The sequence below is a fragment of the Hyperoodon ampullatus genome (assembly GCF_949752795.1).
Source record: "Hyperoodon ampullatus genome assembly, chromosome: 15".
NCBI lineage: Eukaryota > Metazoa > Chordata > Mammalia > Artiodactyla > Ziphiidae > Hyperoodon > Hyperoodon ampullatus.
Window position 1 is genome coordinate 82279170 of NC_136928.1, and position 14686 is coordinate 82293855.

Sequence of the window (14686 nt, forward strand, 5' to 3'; positions counted from 1 at the left end):
GAACACAGTCCATGCTGCTGCTCACCCTTCAGGTGGGGCTTTACTCTGTCTCCTCACTCCTAAATACTGACAAGGGCAGGGTTTCTCTGGAACCACACTGAGCCATGACCTCTGTCCAGGGCCCTGAAAAGGCTGTCTGCGCTCCCGCCCAGCTCTGCCTGTCACAGGGGAGCTGGTGGGGACGGGGGAAGAAAGACAAAGGCTGAGGCTCATCTCCACTATGGGACTGAGGTCAGGGCCAGGCCTCCTGCCTGGGGTGCAGGAACCTAGGCCAGCACCAGCGTCCTCGTTCTCAGCAAAACAGCAACCAACTCTGCCTTCAGACATTTAAAAAATATCTACCAGCCTCCACGGCTTTCACCAGATCCCGTCACACCAGGTAAGGTGATAATATGCCTAAAGCCCACTGTGGAAAAGGGCTGTGTTTGTAACTGTGGTTACACAATCCCTCGTCTCCGAAAGCCAGATTAAGTAAATCATTTTATTCCAACTGGTATTCCAACTGGCTCAGCATATGTTGGCTCAGTTTCCTGCATGCGCAATTATACACAGGGTCGTAGAAAAAGAACCTGATGAAGGCTGGGTGCAGTATGTCTACAATAAAATTACTGAAGTCTCTCTTCTCTTGGATTTCTGATGCCCAGACTCCTGACTACCTAAACTCTTTTCCCTTGATGGAAAAGGAGAACTCTTTCCAAGTGTGATGTTCAATTTCCACAGACAAAGAAAGCCGGGGAGCGGTTTGCTGCTTGTTTCTGGGAGTCACAGGCCTCTGAATACAGACCGCCTGGCTCCTCAGGTGTTCCTGACCCTGTGAGGCAGCAAGGGCCCCTGCTAGGGGAGCACCAACAAGGGCACCAAACCGAGGCGGCACCCAAACAGGCACCCAAACAGGCTCTTCTCAGCAGGGAGCTTGTTTACAATGCACGCCTCGTGCCGCAGCGCAGGCCTCAGTCCCCTCACCAGGCCTCCAGCCCACATCCCCTCATCCCGCTACAGCAGAGCCCGTGATGACGGAGGATACTTACGGTGCCATGGGATATGGTCAGAAAACCATTTTTCACTGAACATTTCCTTTTCTGCCACACTTTTCGGATCCTTACAGATAAATGGGGAAAAAAAAAAGAGTTCAGAAATTTTGGACACAGGAGATCACAAACACACTCTGAAACTCTAGCAACGCCGTCTACATACCCATCGCTTTTCTTGTAGAGGTTTCCATTCCGCTCGGTGCCGTGCTCTTTGTTTCCCTGAGGCTGGTGTAAACTATAGGCTGTGCTCTGGCGAAGCTGTGAATCCTGAAAACAGTTAAGATGTTAGTGGTTTTTAATCCTGTCCAGATTTCAATTTCTAAAAAGCAGTACACAGAGACACTTACACCCTTAAAAATTTCTTTTCTTTTTAAATTAGAGAATTTCCCCTCTTAAACACACCAAAAAAGGGACATAAAATTCGTATCTTGGAACTCATAAATGCCACCTACCAGGCTGGAGAAGGAAATGACAAATGCCAGTATCCCCAAACTGGCTGAAAGAATGAGCCATTTGGAAATTATGAGATTTTACTTATTTACTAGCCTTAAGTCCCTGACAGTGGCAAGAAGCTCCTGGTGTGGCAAAAGCAGTCCTCGAGAAGGAAGGCAGTAACGCTACATGTTGGAAGAGGCGGGGCTTTCAAGCAAAAAAAACACAAAAACAATGTTCTGCCTCTTACTTTGGGCAAGTTACTTAAGCTCCCTGTCTCAGTTTCCTCCTGGGAAAACAGGAAAACAATTTCTAGTAAGGGCAGCAAATATAGGAAGGCTTGAGTGAGACCACGTGTGTGAATACCTGCTATGTAACACATATGAACATCTGCTTCCTGACCCCATCAATCCCAGCAGAGGGGCCATGGCCCTACACCTAACTGCTCCAGCCTGAGGGCAGACTGTCCACCTGGTCAGCTGAGAATACGGCCAAGTCCACCACCGCTGGGAAACTCCAGCCTTCAGCTTTTTGAGGGCAAAGACCATTAATGAATCCCCTGGGCCTAAGTCCAGGGTCTGGGGTCCAACATGTGCTCAACTGGGGTTTCACAGATGATACCAGAAGCGCTAACCCTGGAAATTCTGGCAAAGGAAACAAGGGGAGCAAAAGATGAACAAGGAGTTCACAGGTCAACTGGGCGGGACTGAGAGCTGCCTCCATCTGTCGTGAGAGCTCCCGACCCAGTTCACTCCGTCACAGAAGAAACAGAAACGATGAAAATAAGGGACCTGCTCAAGATGCAGGGCTCGCTGGAGCCAGAGCGGAGGGTGGAAGGGAACTCGGCCTCGCACTCTGAGGCCCCTTCCACTGCGCCTCGTGCCCTCACCAGAAGATGCCCAAGGATCCAGAGCTAGCCTCACTCCACCGTCGAGCAGCTGACCACCCCCCGGGACCCTCGGCGCTGCCCAAACAATGAAAGAACCGGTGCACGACAGTCAACATGATCCAAACTGAGGATACACGGGCTCCAGAAATGAACAGTCAAACGGAGAAAACCACGGGAGCGTCTGGAAGAAGTGAGTTTTAAAGATGAAGGTGAGAACCGCCAGAGGCTAAGGGGAGGGACACACGCGGAGGCCTGCAGAGGAAAGTGGTGGCCGTGGCCATCCTCCAGGGAGGGAACTGAGGACAAATACTGCAGCCAAGATAAGGGGGCCCATCGGCCGAAGGGACCGGCGGGCTGGAGTCAGAGCCTAGACTTCATCCGAAAGCCACAGCCAGCCACCCGAATTCTTGACCGTTTTTTTAAAAAATCTTGAAACGCAAATTTTTAATCTGGAGGAAGTCCAGTTTATCTACTATTTCTTTTGTCGTCTGTACTTTAGATGTCACATCTAAGAAGTCACTGCCTAATCTAATGTCATGAAGATTTACATCTGTGTTTTCTTCTAAGTTTTATCGTTTTAGTTCTTAATTTAGGTCTCTGACCCATCTTGAATTAACTTTTTATTATGGTGTGAGGTACGGGTCTAAATGCATTCTTTTGCTTCGGCTATCCAACTGCCCCAGCATCATTTATTGAAAAGACGGTTCTTTCCTCATTGAATTGTCTTAACACCTTTGCTGAAAATCAACTGACCATAAATGTAAGGGTCCAATTCTATTTCATTGATCTATATGCTCAGCCTCACGCCAGTGCCACACTATCTTGATTATTATAGCTTTGTGGAAAGTTCTGAAATCAGAAAGAATGAGTCCTCCAACTTTGTTCTTCTTTTTCAAGATTGCTTTTGGCTCTTCTGGGTCCCTTGCATTTCCGTATGAATTTTTAAATCAGCCTGTCAGTTTCTGCAAATAGGCAGCTAGGATTTTATTTTGATGGGGATCACACTGAATCTGTAGATCAGTTTGGGAAGTATTGCCAACCTAATAATATTAAGTTTTCCAATCCATGAACATGGCCTGTCTAGCACTGACTTTTCAAACTCTGAAATATATATGGGATAACTCAGCAAAAAAATAAAAACAAAAAAACCCAAAAAACCTTCATCTGAGAAATCAATAATGTGCTCAAGCATTCCATTACAGAACTGACAACAGACCCTGAACAAGCAGACCCCCTAACAGGAGAAATGTCCTTTTCCACAAGGAGTTCATGCCTCTAAACAACTAGGGCAAACAGCTCATTCATTGGATAAGGATGGTCCCAGTTTCTACTTTCTCTCAAAGGGGCAGTATATACTAGCACTAGACATTTAGAGCAAACCCAGCTTTAAACATCACTGGAAATGTATGCAGCAGAGGGGAAATGGAAAAATACTGTTCACCTATCTGAATCTCTGTGAAAGACTAAAAATAAACCTGTCAAAAGACTAAACTGCACAACCAATAAATACGTCTATTGATACGGGGAGAAAAAAAAATCCTGCACAAAATAAGTGATGAAACCATGTGACAACACTGCTAAAAGTGTTCATGCCAAGTGTATTAATCAGAACGCTTCATAGGTCTTATGAACAGGATAAAGGACATTCTTCTTTTCAACAGCATCAGACCCTATGCCAGAGGTTAGGAATGAAATCACTGTTTTATTCTTTAGACAAGGCATTTCTTGAATCAATTTTAAAATGCAAGCAAATCTGAAACTATGGAATTTAAAATCTGTAAGGAATATAATCTGTGTAACATAAAATTGAACCTGCTTTAGAACTAATTATTTCAGCATCTTCCAGGTGACTTCTACGTGACCCAACAAGAATAGCCTTTCTTCACCTGTTTATACAAGTGTTTCATACAACACTTGATCAAGGGAAGGGGTGACAAATGAAGTCGGCCCTTTCACATACTGAGATTTCAACTGAATGGAATATAGTTCAAGGGAAAAGAGCCTCCCTTTCTGAGGAGAACCATCATCTAACAATACAGCAGGCAACTGGCCGGGGCATCCACGTTGCCCGGATTCTTGGAGACTCTCCCACGTATTCTGTGCTTCTCCAGGAGAGCCAAGGACACCCTAAGACTCAACTGAGTGAGCCTCCACGTGGAGACTGTTATATGTCTGAAGCACGTAAGTTAAGCAGGCATTTTATGGACCTTCAGAAAGCTCTCATAAAACTCCATCAGTATCCACAAATCCTCTGTCCTATGACATCCAGACAAGTTCTCCGATCCCAGGCACTGTCCATGGTCTTAAGTTCTGTGTGGCCTTATGAAGTGTTAGCCACTGGGTGCTGCTGAATCAGAAACTGCCCAGACGAGCGGTAGACTCAATATCTGAAATCTTCAGGAACGGGGCGTGGGGCCGGGGAAGGGTGACACTGCATACTTTATATACACGTATTTGCGCACGCACACACACACGTCTACTCATAACATCAGAAGTATCCCCGAGCTCCCTAAGACTCTAGAACATCACACACTTTTTCAATTCACCTGTCCACCTCTCAGAAAGTCTGTGTTTGGTTAATTCTCATGATGAACGGATTGCCGAGGAGTCACCTCACGATGCTTAAAGTTTCTCTACCAAGGGAGGGCTGTGGTGTCCAATCGCTCCCCATTTTCCCAAGGCGTGTCAGGTGTGTCCATGGACACGTGTGTGTGTGTGTGTGTGTGTGGACGCACCGGGAACTGGGGGCTCTGCTAAGCAAGCACTAAGCTGTGGTCAAAGAACAGTAGATGTTCTAACATCTCTTACCACCTATTCCCCATTATTTCTGGGTAGCTTTTTTTTTTTTTTTTTGGCCACACTGCATGGCTTGAGGGACCTAAGTTCCCCAACCGTGGGCCCCTGCAGTGAAAGTGCCAAGTCCTAACCACTGGACCAGCAGGGAAGTTCCTCTGGGTAGCTTTTTAAAAGATTCTGACACAAGATATTAAAGTCACATAATATAGCTGACAGAGAACAGCCTTGTGGTGGAACACAGCAGGGCTCAAACCCTGGCCCCAAAACTCCAGCAAATGCATTTCTCCTCTCAGACTCAAGTTGTAAATGCGGGCTAATACTACCTGCCCAGCCATGCTGTTGTAATAAGGACTGATTACGGGTCACGCTTATCACGTGCCTGGAAAAACCTGAGACGTGAAGCAAGCAGGAGACGCCATGACAGCAGAGAGCAGGGGAGAGGACGGGGGGAGCAATGACGAAGGCTTGGGAACGGGGCAGTGGGGCAGTTGGGGTCGGGAGCAAGGGCATCAGCCTAGGCTGGAGCGCAAGTCAGAGTGGGGAAGGGGCAAAGGTCAGGGCCAGAGTCACGAAGACAAGGTGCCAGACGACCAGCCAACAGAGGAGGGTCAAGTGGGCAGAAGGACCCCTCAGAGATGCCACCACCGCCACCCACCACCATTCAACTACCAAGGCCGGGGAAGGAACTGGGTCTTTTTTGTTCACTCCTGTATCGTCGGCATCAGGAACCCAATATCTGTGGAATGAATGAACGAACCAGTATTCGTTTATCAAGACAATGTGTTAAGTGCTTTACAGAACTTGTCCCTTAGATCTCATAACAACTCTCGGGTAGGCAACATCACTCCTGTTTTACAGATGAAGCGACCGAGGCATGGAGAAGTCAAGTAACTTGCTCAAGGTCACCCTGGCAGGAAGTGGAAGACCTAGAGTTCAAACGGTACACGTGCTGCTGGACAGCCGGCTACCAGGCAAGCTTTCTGTCCTGGTCAGAAGCTGGCCCACCTGTCTCAGCTGCTGGGCCTCTCCTGACTCTGGATCCTCCTCCAAACCCTCCTTCCTGACACACACCTGCCCACCCCACACTGGGGTGACGCCCCCCTTGGAGGTGACCTCCAGTAGAGCTCTCATCACACTGTGCTCAACTCCTTTTCTGTCCCCGCCCCTGACCGTGAGCCCTTTAAGAGGGAAGAACCGTATCTAACCTACTCCGGTGTGTGTCTGTGCAGCTCCTGCTTAGAGTGACTGCTGAGGAAATGGCAGTCGAATATGCCAAGTCTTGCATGGCGTCAGCACTCAAGCCCAGTTCTAGGCTACCCAGCAGCCTGGCACGAAGGGTGGGAAGTGGACACCTAGCCAGAGGGTTCTGATTAAGGCCAGATTTGAGCATGATAAGATATGCAACCCCAGACCAAAAGGCCGGAGTTGGAAGAAAATCATGGCTGTTATGGACCTCTGTTCCTTGGACAGCACACACTATTCGACCACATCCTACCACACAGGGACACTTTAAAAAGGGGAAGCAAAACTGGCACGAAGAGAGATCTCCAAAGTAGAAAAATCACTGTGGTTTCAGCGCTTAGACCTACCAAGACCATCCCCCAGAACCTGAGTCCTCCCCAGCACAGCACACGTCTTCGTTCCCAACAAATAGCAGAGAATCCTCCAGCACCGCAGCGGGACCTGTCCCAGCAGAACGCAGCTGAAATGGACATTTGCGGGACGGGGAAGGCGGGAGAAGGTAAGGCACACAGGGAGGAAGTTCATGCAAAGATTAGCAGTGTTGAAGAGTTTTAACTTTGTAGACGGGGTCTTTTCCAAATGTTAAAATATGATGCATATATAGGTGTTCACTGTATAGTTTTTCAACTTCTCTGTAAGTCTGAAAAATTTCATAATAAAATAATGGAAAAATCAAACTGTAGCATCCTATTTACAGGGAACAGAAATATCAGGAATAGAATAGGAACGCCGGTGGTTTGGAGGTGTGGGGGTGCTGGGATCGTGACGGCACAGTCTTTTCCCCAAAGTACAGCCACGGGTGACAGAGAAGCAGCCCAAAGCCCCTGTATGTGACGGCCACGTCCTCCACTTAGACCACACGATTGATGCTGAAGGTTCACAGGGAGAACTAGGAGAGTAATGCCTACCAACCATCACTGCCGTCTCCTTGGGGCACGTTACCTAGTTCTTATGAAGTATAATTATGTAGAATTAGAATGTTTATAACACTGACAAAAATCCATCAACACCTTCACTTTTCTGCCTCACAGAAGAGAATCCAGAAACGAGGGATGAGAGCTAAACAACAATAACGCCCAAATGTTCGATTCTTGTGATTGGAGGGACCCCAGTTATAAAAATTATTTTAAAACAGATAAAATTTAACGTATCCATATTTGCTTATTACTTGCAATTGCATTCACAGACTGTCCAATTTATGGAATACCATCATCAAAAAGCAACGCAGAATGTGATACACAGAAAAGACAAGACATTCACAGCCAGGAGATTGGTGGGTTCGATCTTTGGGCATAAAGCCAGAGAAGAGCAGTAAAGACGGTTCATTCGACCCCGCTGTGCGTCTGGGGCAGAACGGCTGGTCAACATAAAACACAGAAACAATAAACCGTTAAAGACTTCTGGTCTGTGCTGGTAAACCTGCTACACTTTTCTGCAAAGCTGTAAATAACCGGCTTTCTGACAAGAGCCAGTTTTCCCAAACCTCCTCCTCCTGCACAGCCAAAGCAAACATGGCCCTCGCTCTGTGCCCAGAGGGCTCCAGCACCTGCTCTCCTGTACTTTAAATCTGAGCTTTGCTTCACAGGTTTGATCCTCCTTCTCGGATCCTTCTTGCTTCCAACCATTCCCACCAGCTCTCCAGTGCTCGATGGCATCCTGGCTCCTGCATTAGTGCTACCTCTTCTGGTTACAATCAGGCCACTATATTCTCCATACTCCAAGTTCTTTTTTTCTTTTTCTGTTTATATTCCATGTTTAGGAATATCAAAGTGTCAGGACCTAGATTCTCTAGATGGGGAGGAAGTCACCATGCTGTGGGTAATTTCCAGCACTACATGGGGCCTCAATGGGCCAGTCTCTCACTTAGCTGACCCCTGTTTACCAAGAACCAATGAAATGAGCAATATATGGTGCTATATGTGACGGCCAGATGGGCCCAGAAGGCAGGAGGGCAGCCTCAATCTGCTCGAGGTCCAGCTGGAGAAAAAGCACCTGTGCACTTGAGCACATGGCCATCAAGCCCCCAAAGATATATGTTGCCACTGAAAAAACTCTCTCAAACAAAATGTGCGATACAGATCACTGCGGGGGCGGGGGGCAGAGGCAGCCCTCCAGAGGGAGGGATTAAGGTACATCAGAAAGACGGGCAGAATTCAGCGACGCAGCGGAAGGGGGGGCGGTGAGCGGCTTCACTTTCACAAAGGAGTGATGCCAAAGGCTAAACTGTAAACTTGGAAAATTCCCATTTCGCTAACATTTATGTGTTCAAATTCTTAAGTCTTTAATAAAGTCCACAGCTACTGAAAGAAAAGTAAAAATAAAAAATGCTACTAGCTATTAGTATATACACGGAGGAAATATCTATTTTTTGAAGTTCATGAAAAAAGCATGCAAAGTTCTATAATTTATTAAAATACTGAACTACTTACTCTCCTAGACTTCAGTCACAAAAGGTAAATGCATTTGGGAGAAAAACAACAATATTCAGTTATAGTACAAGAACTTAAAACAAAATAGAGCATACCAAACTGCCAACAGGGAACTTTATGCTCTGGTAAGTAGTTTAATAGAGGTATTGATCTAAAATCTACTAGCTATACACTTAAACACGTTCCTTTATTGACAAGGAAGTGGATTTATGTTAAATTTCACATTATAATATCCACACTGTAGCAAACATATGCAATTACCTCAAAATTTACTTTTTAATGGTTTTCTAACAAGCCCCCCCAAATACAAATCATCACTGCGAATGTGCTGGCCCGCAGAGAAGTGATTATATGAAAGAGATGACGCAAGAAAACTAAGGTTTCTGCCCATCAGAAAGCAGCTCCAAGAAAATCAAGCTCCTCCCATTTTATGGAACATAATCTCCAGGCTGGAAGATTCAGATGGTCACCAGTCACCCGCTGATGCCACACGGGCAAAGTCCATGTATATCTGTGGGCAGGGAAACCACAGAGCTCCAGGGAGAGAACCAACGGCATGAATAACGAGTGTCTATGTGACGGAGACCCTAAGAGCTACTCATCCAGCAACGGACGGAGCAGAAGAGGTTTAAATACTGCCATTAAGGCCATGCCTACGGTAATGCTTCCCCATGAAATAAGCATATTTTTAAAAAGATGGTTTTTTAAAACCAACTTAAAGAACAGACTACATGTTTGCATGTTGCCCGATACAGCCCCGCAGTGAACCGAGCACCCAGAGACCTGGATCTCACCTCCTCAGTCCCGAAGCCCCCGAGACTGAGGGATGACAACACAGAACAGCAGATCTTTCAAAATTAAATTCCCTCACCTCCTTCTGTTCAACCTGTAACGCTGACTTCAAGATATCTCGGAGCTGTATCAACTGCCTTCTCTCTTCATCCTGGGCCTGTTTGATCTTTAAAAAACAAAACAAAGCAGAGGAAAGTACGGCGGAGGTACAGTGAGATGGTGGAGTTCACGCGGCATTTCTCCATAAACGCAACCTTCTCCCAACCAAGACTGAGGACGGAGTGGGAACCCCATTCTCCATACTCCGCGGGGCGCTTCAGGGCTGTCACTTTCTGGGTATCCCAGCACGCAAACACGAGATTACACGGAAGCAACATTTAAATCAAAGTGTTTGTTGCATAAAAACCCTTTCAACACTCATGTGGGAGGGAAACTACTTACTGTGTGAAGATCCGTTGAAAGTGTTTCAATGGAAGGTTTGAGGCTTTCAACTGCTTTCAGTCCATCCTGGAAAAAACTAGGAGGAAAAAAACAAGAAACATAGATTGTGTTTCATAAAAGAGAAAACAATATTGTTAGATGGAGAAAAAACTGCTTTAAAGGAAATGGCTGAGATCACTATGTAATTCCTGGGGGAAAAGACTAGGACCCAAACCTTGAAATATTAGGCAAACCAAGAATAAAGTGACACTCAAAACTAATATTAGGCAAACCAAGAATAAAGTGACACTCAAAGCTAAGAGAAAAGGCACTGCAGTAAGCCTCGTATTTGTGATTTTTCTTGACCCATATAAAATGAGCCCTAAATTTTCAGTTTGTAACGGGAAACAGGACTCTACTGACAAATGGCAGCAAAGGCTTCGGTTCAGGAACGGAAGAGTCTGAGGCCAGGAAAGCACGGGGTGAACACAGAATAAGACGCTAAAATATTTTCCTTGACAGGCAACAGCTAAGTGGAAAAGAGAAAGAATGCAGGAAAAAAGCAAGGGAGCCTGAAGCACATGAATGGCCACGCCCCGTGGGCAGAGCAGGGAGATGTGGGTGGAGAACTTGAGATCGAATATCAAAAGGAACTTTATATTTTTAACGCTCAGAACCCAGTGCTTGTGAAGTCATCTTTAACCAGTGATTCAGGAAGTACAACAGAGGCTGGACGAGTTTTTCTGCAGCAACAGCAGGCTGACGGGCAGCACATGCCTTTGAACCCTTTTCAGAGGAAGAAGAGGCTTCCCAGGGAGCTCAGGAGAGAGTTCAAAACCTGTAACGAGGCCTAAAATGCCCGTGGACTTGGCCCCTGCCTACGTCTCCAGGCTTCCACCCACACCACTTGCCCCTTTATTCACGTCTCCCTACCCCTCTATGGAGCCAAGTCCTCCCTGCCTCAGGCCCTTTGCACTTGCTGTTTCTTTCCTCTAAAGAGTTCTCCCTGCAGCCTGCCTTCTGTTTCGCCTGGTTCATTCCCACTCACTCTTCAAGTTTTAAGTTAGATACGGCCTCACCCTTGAGGTGTGCCACAACCTCCATCCCTTCAAAGAGGTCTCCTTGCCAGATTCTCTCAGAGCATTCTGTCTCTGGCTTCAAAACACTCACCACAACTGCCATTACGTGTTCACTGGTGTAATTGTTTAAAATGAAGTTCCCCCATTAGATCTGAAGTTCCAGGAGGGTGAGGACACAGCATCCACAAAACCTGACACATTTCAGGCACACAATATTTGTTGAATGAAGAAATTAATGAGGAAAGGAAGGAGAATTTCTAACTTCTGCCAGTTTACTGGGTACCAAGGAGGCTATCTTCAAAAAAAAAGGTGATCTGGGGTTCACGTGTTTCTTTCTTTTAAACTCAGCAATGGTCCTGTGGGAATTTCCCATATCAAGTATGCAGTTAGCAGCAGGGGTTGTAAAAACAATGCTGCATGACACTTAGTACAGTAACTCCAAGGAGGAAGGGAGGAAGGAAGAGGAAAGCGTACACACAGGATGTGGGTTACAAACCACTACTAGCTAGTTATTAGGAATCAGAGGCTGGGCTATTAGAATTTCTGACCTTAAAAATCTTCAGATATATGCATAATTTTAACTTTACATTCTCATTCCTGTATTTTGCCTAATTCATTTTTTTTCTCAATGTAAAATATGTTTCTGGTGTAGCAACTGCATCCATGTTATAATGACCTTTCCACATGGTCTGTTTCCACTGATAGGGCAGAAATGCCATGCCATATACGTCTCTGTGTTTCCACTCTGAGCACAGTGGCCGACACAGAGCAGCAATTTTAAATTGAAAAGGAAACTGGGAAGAACAAACACAAGGATGAGAAACTGAGCTTTTCCCTCTTGTCATGAACTCATTCGGTTCTTATGTTTTGTTTCAGCTCTATTTTTTTTTTGTATAACTGTTTTATTAATCAATTCAAATTCTTATAAAATAGGCGGGGTTGGGAGGGAGGGGGAGAGAGAGAGAGAAGCTGAACACACACTAGTTCAGGGAGTAGGAAAATTATCCCAGGAGGTCAGCACAGAAACGGTCCTGCTCTCGGGGAAAGGGAGAGGGTGCACAGCTCCAGCATCTCTGTGCCTGGCAGCTGTCCCCACAGTGAGAGCACCTCGCGGTGGAGTCAAGGGCTCGGAGAGGTGTTTCTCATCACAGACGCTGTTTCCGTCGTGACACTGCACAGTGTCACACTTGGAATAACGATACAGATTTAGAGTTCATCTTTGTAAAAGCATAGCCAGTCTTGACCATCTACCTAGAAAACTTCCTCCCTGTGATGTTCAAAACTCCTATCTTTCTGTACCGTCCTTACTGAGGCATGTTTGTATACTTTCTCTGGCCTCAGGGAAAGCTTCAAAAAAGGGGGCCCCTTTGCTGACTGCTGTCACTGCAACATTCCTAAGTACAAACCCCCGGACATTTTTTTTAGCTTGAGCCTGTTAACACTTTCCCAAGCTTCAGTCAAAACAACATTTACCAGCGGTATTACCAAATGTCGACTTCTGTTTTTTATCTAATGTTTTCTAGCCTACCTGATCAAATTCGCCAGCCTTTAAACTACACCCACTGAGATCCAACCTTCAGGCGCCCACAAGCGGGGCGGACTCTCCCTTCTCCAGCCTTCACAACTGCAGCCTCACGGCCGGCAGCCTCCGCCCTCCCCCCCACCCCCCCGAGTGCGCTTGTCCAGGGCACCGGACTGGGCCTCACTGCATCTGCAACCCAGGTTCATCAAGCCGCAACTGGTCACAGTGGTTCTCAGCAGGTATTTGCTCAGAGAACAAGTCACTTCAATGCTCATCACTACTGCTTAGAACATGACCGTTTTTGTTTATTTCTGTTTTAAAGACTGCCCTATTTCTAGGTTCACACTAGAGAAAAGGATCCTCAATCTTTAGCAGCAAAGGCTAGTAAGACACGTTTTCCAGGCTCTTCTAGGCACTAGAGATGCTAAATCTTTCCTTAAATGAAATAAAAGACAAAGAACATACTCTTCAAGAATGCTTCCAGAGAAAAGCAAAAAGGAGTAAAAAGCAAAATAATGTCTGTCTAAGCAGTTCTAAGGGTGAACACCTGAACATGGTTCCACAGAATCTAGTTTCCACCAAGAGGCCTCTTGGTACCTGCAGAGACCAGCAGCTTCAGCTGAGCAGGCTGCCTCTGCCCGCCAGGCACAGCTGTGCTCCCCGGTGAGCAGTGGAGGCCGGGAATGTTCAATGGGGACACGAAGGAACTGCCCAGAGGACAGAGACACGTGTGGCCACGGGCTCCTTTGTCCAATGGCTGAGTCACTCAGGCTCCACATTTTATGCCCCAAAATATGCATTTGAAAAGTCAAAGCTTTCCAAATGTTTTTAAGAGCGTGCAGTATGTATGTACACGTACACGTACACAGACACACACACACACACACAGACACACACACACACTCATCCAGAAAGGAAGTAATGGAAGATTCATCATTTTTAAAGGTTACTGAGGCTCATGCCCATAAAAGGCCAATTGGTTCAATTTTCCACAACTGGTCTGTTGCTACCCAACTGATTAGTTTGGGCAAAATAAAGAAAAAAAAGGAAATCCCAGAATAACTTCTTTTTAAAAATAAAATATCAGCAAGGAAACAACCCACTTCCTAAACAGCCTCACATAAGGTTACAAGGATAAGGCTGAAGAAGTAATTTATATGTTAATCACACAGGATTCTGAGTCTCCGTAAAATAATTCATCTTAAAAACTCTACACATTAGGGATCTTTCTATTTTCTAAGCTCCACGCTTGCAGCTCTTCTGTTAACCCAGGCTGAATCACACAGCACACCTTCCTTTGCTGTTGCACCTCCACTGCTTTAGAAATGCAGTGTCGCCAGAGATGTAGTAAGAATTCCAAAGCACAGCTCCATCCAATTCAGTGCAGTTCACCACTGCAAATCGTTCCAGGTAAACGCGCTACAGGTCAAAAAATTAAAGTCATGGAGGACACCCTTAAAGAGCATACCGTTCAGCGGGAGACACCACGAAAGGTGCCATCGGGGGAATGTGCAGAGAGCACAGTGGTAACAGGAAGGAAGAGGAGTGTTCAGGTAAGCGGGAGAGCAGACGACTTCTAGGCAGCCAGGTACACCTGAGCTGGGCCTCGTGGAGCAACAGAGGCTGGGGAAGGCACAGGGAGCATCGTGTGCAAGGGGGCATCAGCGTGGGGCACAGCCCGTTAAGGGAAAAGCAAGTGGATGCGTGTGGCAGTGACACCCTCAAAGATGTCCCCGTCGCTGCGCACCCCTCCCTGTACCGTCGCAGTCTGCGCCCAGGCGCTGCGGCTCCGAGCACCCTCGGACGCAACCTGCAGGCCTAAGTGGTCACACACCCACTCGTCCCCATCTGGGTCCTTCTCAACACACACAGTAACCTGCTGGAACAGAAACGGAACGGAAGGTGCTACCCTGGCATCCCCAGCCAGCACACCCTCTTCTCGTCACACTGCTGCCTCCGCACAGCCACAGCCAGGCCCCGAATCTGTCACGTACCTGCCCATGCGCTTGTGGTCTCCCCACCCCACCTGAAGGTCCATGCACGTAAGAGGCTGG

The 14686-nt window shown here is 46.7% G+C and overlaps 1 protein-coding gene across 1 annotated transcript in view; it reads right to left on the reverse strand.

Annotated features, from left to right (window-relative positions):
• Positions 1–14686, reverse strand: part of ASAP2 (ArfGAP with SH3 domain, ankyrin repeat and PH domain 2) — a gene marked incomplete at its 5' end in the record, with an annotated part of 153700 nt that overhangs the window by 43267 nt on the left and 95747 nt on the right. Inside the window, 4 exons of the mRNA XM_079720739.1 lie at positions 1029–1098; positions 1195–1298; positions 9691–9777; positions 10053–10128. Coding sequence (XP_079576865.1) covers positions 1029–1098; positions 1195–1298; positions 9691–9777; positions 10053–10128 — 337 coding nt within the window. The remainder of the gene's footprint in view (positions 1–1028; positions 1099–1194; positions 1299–9690; positions 9778–10052; positions 10129–14686) is intronic.